The sequence below is a fragment of the Dipteris shenzhenensis genome, chromosome 21 (genome assembly GCF_047967505.1).
Source record: "Dipteris shenzhenensis isolate YYH24624 ecotype China chromosome 21, Dip_SZ_1.0, whole genome shotgun sequence".
Classification (NCBI taxonomy): domain Eukaryota; kingdom Viridiplantae; phylum Streptophyta; class Polypodiopsida; order Gleicheniales; family Dipteridaceae; genus Dipteris; species Dipteris shenzhenensis.
In genome coordinates this window covers 38,975,384-38,980,086 of record NC_141616.1, presented here as the reverse complement: position 1 = coordinate 38,980,086, position 4,703 = coordinate 38,975,384, and the positions used below count along the sequence as shown (strand labels likewise).

The window sequence follows — 4,703 nt, the reverse complement described above, 5'->3', positions numbered from 1 at the left end:
TTGAGAAGCTAGGAGCACAGAGGCAACATCACTAAGCAAAACAACACAAGTAAAGATAAAGATCATTGAAGATGACCTATGAGGCCGCAACGTAATGTATCCTTACTTTACACTTCCTTACTTATACGATGCATCAAAGGAAAGATGAAAGGTGGATTGACACCATTTGCATTGATCAAGCACTTCAAACACCAAAATCAAGAAGAAATGATCATCAATTGGTTTTGTTTAAAGAGGCTCCCAACTAAGAAGAGGCACAAGAGAAACAAGGAGGAATCCAAGTAACAGGAGTGGGTGGGAGCTCAACAAAAGAAGAGGGAGAGGGAGGCTCCATGTTATGCATGTATTATAGTAGTAATCATAGGCATCATTAGAATATATATATAGGGGTGAATAATGGGGTCTTTGCATACATTTCTCTTATGGAGATCAAGATAGATGAACGTATTACTACTCGATGCAATTTTGCTTAATCTGGGACTCTCGAAGTAAACTCGTGTACCTTTTTGAAAAAAGTGGAGCCATGAAAAGGTGTTGAAATACATAATTCAATTTCTCGTACCATAAATCAGAGACCTTTGGTCTCGGCTAAATTCTGAGGCGGAAGTCATAATATAGCCTTACAAAAATGTCGAAGTCCTTTCTTTCGAGGAATCCAGCGCTGAAGTGTGGACCACCTCAAGCCAAAAGATGTGAAGAAAACTATATGATGAGGTCCGGCTCCCTTTATTTCCAGACCTTCAGACTAGCCCTTCAATGTATTGAGTTTTGAAACTTGGAAAGAACACTGGAATTTCAAACTTCAATACACGGAGTGGGAAGTTGAAATATTGAAAAGGAACACAAGAAAATCACTGGAAAGAAGTGAATTAATGGTGAAACTCGCCTGCCTGTATTTATGCCAGGGGAGGCCACGTTCTCTGCCTGCACGTCGAGAGGTATCAAAATTTGGCCATTTATTTCATTCTCCCGTCATATCTTCCTCAGTCTTCCACACAATATCTTTTAGGCCAACAGAGAGCTCCTTCTGAAACTGCAATTAGGAAAAGCCAGCGGATACAATCTTTAGCGTCTTCTGCGTCAAAGACAACACTCATACATTACACAGTGCTCAACTAATCGACACGACAGAGCAAGGTCGACAAACTAACATCCTTGTATTCTAACGTGTCGCCACTCGTCTTCTTTAAATCCACCATGAACAAGGAAGGCCCAACTTCGAAAACCTGCATCACCACACAGATATTCAATGTGATTTTCCCAGCAATCTTTGAAGAAGTTTCATATTTGTTACATTCCCAGACCCTTACTTACCTCGCTGGCTACTGTCAAGCATCCCTTTCTTCCAGGCTTTTCGCTTCGCATTTTCATCTACAAGATGCAACGACCTCAGTTTTCAAGAATTCTTTGTTTGCCCGCCTACAAGATCTCCATGAAAGCCTTCTGTGTAAATGTTCTTCCCGAACGTGTTCATTACTAACCTCGTAGTTTTTCTTCTTCACTTTAAATCCCAAAGCACTGGCAAGAGCTTCCATTTTCCCAAGTATCTCACTTGCAGGATGCTTTGATGAGAATCGCGTTTCACTTTTCAAGGAAATCTGCCATGACGAAATGAACTTAATAATAACCTTTAAGGCTCACATGTCTGCTGCTTTTGAAGATGTGCTGAGCCTGAAGCTACAGTAAAAGGAACTTTCCAATTACCTTCTGTTCTTTGAAGAGACCTGACAAATCAAGCCCATGAGACATTGATATAAGCTCAAATGCATTCATAAGAACAGGTCTGGTCTCCTTCCCACATTTGTCCTTCGCACAATCACATTAAAACGTTGACCGCCAAGATGGCAGCAAAATCAATGATTTTATTCCACAACTTCCCTATATTGAAAATTGAGAGATGGAGAAGTGCTCGACTACCTCTCCACTGCCAAATACAGCATCAGTATCATCAACATCGGTGACTGTAGTATCATCCACCCTGAACCATTCGTCCGCTAAGATTTCGGGAATAGTAATACGCTGTAGCCAATTGTGTACTCGGTCAATTCGAGTATGCATAGCCAGCTGTGAGATGAATCCACACATCGAACACAGCAAGCCAACGCCTTGAACGGCAAGGAATTACCGTACGAGGATCTGGATCGAGTATTCTCTCTATTAGCTTTCTTGCTCCAGCAGGGAATCCGAAAGGGAAGGTGAAGTCGGCTTCCTCGATCTATGAAAACAGACCGCAAATGTATTAAGCGATCTACGAATTGCGACGATTCAAACTGAAGCTCATAAGCAGATTATTTAATACCTTTCGGTACAGAGACATAATGTTGTACTCGTCGAACGGAAGGTAGCCCGCTAGAAGGACGAACAAGATTATCCCACAGGACCACGTATCCGCAGAGGCACCGTCGTAGCCCTTTTCATTGATTACCTGCCAGACATTGCAACCCGCGTAAGCAGTTTGTCCCTGAGGAAACACTTTTGCATCACTCTCGCGAATGATGACGAAGCAATTCTTCGAAGACAACGTCTGTGGACAGATTCGCGTCACAAATCCCACCTCGGGGGCAACGTAGTTCGGCGTCCCACAAGTAGTATGGAGGAGCCCATCTTCCTGCAGACGGTAGGGGATCGCATAAGTGTCGTGGAATACAACTTGTTAGCAATGCTCTCCTAAAACAGCAGCGCGTCTACGATTAAGTAGAGCTGTTTGAGCTAGCTTACCCAGCGTTGTTGAGAAAGTGCACTCAAACCAAAATCTGAGACCTTCAGATCTCCCTTTGAGTCCAACAGCAAGTTTTCGGGCTGTACCGAGATGAGAACAAAGTGAGGCAAGATTCGCGCCTTACGCGATGGATCTTAAAGTTACTCCATGATAACACCTCACCTTCAAATCGCGATGATAGACACCTCTGCTATGGCAGTAATCCACTGCGTGGACAAGTTGCTGGAAATATTTCCTTGCCTGGTCCTCTTTCAATTTCCCGACGTCGACCTTAACAAATTTGCAACATCAACGTTTCTATCTTAGATCGTAATTCTCAGCAACCGGAAAACGTAGAATGGTGCTTAACTTCTAGAGATGTGAAAGAGACTGAGCTTACGATTTTGTCGAAAAGCTCTCCGCCATCAACATACTCTAATACAATGTAGACTTTCATCTTACTTGCTAACACCTGACCGAAGCAGCCGAAGCGGGTTAATCGAAGAGGAGAGAGATGGATAAAGCCGGGAACAAAGCCAGGCCAGCAAGACAGCAATTCAGCCACATTGGGTGCTAGTAAGACCACAAAGAGGAAAAACAAGTAGCTACCTCCTTCAGGTGCACGACATTTGGATGCTTGATTAGCTTCATAGTGGAAATTTCCCGTTTGATCTGCAAAATGAAACGCCGCAAAGATAGCTGTAGATCGGCATTCACATTGCTTCCATACCTTAGGCTTACTCTGAATAAGACAGGAACGGCCTAGCTGAAGAGTCATCGATAACAGAGTCGAAGCGCAGCACACACAGTCAAATGCAAGAGCAGCACATCCGCAGAATCGCTACAAAGCATTTCGTTCGAGATCGTTACATTGCTCCACAATGCCAGGCTTCTCACACAGATCAACACACTACCATAAGTAAGAGAAAAGGGAAACCTGTTGCACCATTTTATGCTTGTGAATCCTCTCCTTGTAGATTATTTTGATCGCCACGGCCTCGCCAGTCTCCTTGTTCTTAGCATATTTGACCTTCGCAAATGTGCCCTCCCCCAAGGTACGCCCGAGCTCATACCGGCCAACTCTCGAGTGCTGCACACTCATCGCGGTGCAATGCCGAATGCGATGTGGAGAGCGAATATGGGACTAACTCTTCCTACGCGAAACGGAAGCAAATCGAGCTAATATGGCAAAAACAAGTGCTTCTAAGCTCTACGTTCGGCGGAACCAAATCCTGCAACGGTGGAGGAAGCAGATTCTGCAAGCCCCGAATCGGAGCAGTATGGCTGAAACAAATTTTCTTCTCAAATCCTGCTTCTGCGGAGGAAGCAGATTCTGAAGCAACGATTTGACGGTGGCGTTTGGACAGCGGCGATGCGGTGGCAATTTGCGTCTTCTAAAATCCCGCTGCAGCAGGGGGACAAAAGCGCGGAGAAGCCTGGCAAGAAGGATGAGAGGAAGCTGGCGATAGACGGGGATGAAAGAAGGAAATTGTGGAGGATGAAGATGAAGATGAAGATGAAGATGAAGTTGAAGATGCGCCGGCCTGTTGAGAAGAGCTCCACATGCAAAAACTACATTCAAGACTACATTCAAGTGAAGAGAAGCGAGAGGAGCGTGTATCGTGTATTATACGGCGCCCAAGCGTACTTAATTATTCGTATCTTCATGCCAGTAAACTATCGGCGTGCTATATTCAGCTTACGACACTGTCCTAAAACGTGTGAGAGAAAATACTTGCTGCTACTTGCATATATAGGCTAGTCCTATTAATTTTTTTTAAAGGAATTCATGAAAATATAGGCCCTAAATACCTATGGTCTCTGCCAACCCCGATTGCCGGAAGATATATTATTAATGATTAGGTCTCTGACGACACGACTTTGCATTGATCCTGCCACCTGGCACGATCCTGTCAGCTGCCACCTTGGATCCATAGCCTCCCCCCCCGCCCTCTTTGTATAGGTCACTGTCCGTCCACGTCCGCCCCCCGCGCAAACGCGTGGT

At 44.6% G+C, this 4,703-nt stretch overlaps 1 protein-coding gene across 2 annotated transcripts; it reads right to left on the bottom strand.

The window, feature by feature from the left end:
• Positions 1-486: 486 nt before the first annotated feature.
• On the bottom strand, positions 487-4,275 carry LOC147888835 (CBL-interacting protein kinase 23-like). Of its 2 annotated transcripts, none has more exons than XM_087392833.1 (14): positions 3,636-4,275; positions 3,308-3,370; positions 3,099-3,170; positions 2,882-2,989; positions 2,719-2,799; positions 2,555-2,608; positions 2,300-2,425; positions 2,126-2,215; positions 1,918-2,019; positions 1,705-1,806; positions 1,482-1,598; positions 1,315-1,371; positions 1,152-1,226; positions 487-1,033 (listed from the first exon to the last, which is right to left on the bottom strand). In XM_087392833.1, the coding sequence occupies exons 1-14, from the start codon at positions 3,798-3,800 to the stop codon at positions 962-964; spliced, it is 1,284 nt and encodes a 427-aa protein (XP_087248959.1). In that variant the 5' UTR covers positions 3,801-4,275; the 3' UTR covers positions 487-961. The 2 variants fall into 2 exon arrangements, with proteins under 2 accessions (XP_087248959.1, XP_087248960.1); XM_087392834.1 differs by having other exon boundaries at positions 3,645-4,275.
• Positions 4,276-4,703: the final 428 nt, after the last annotated feature.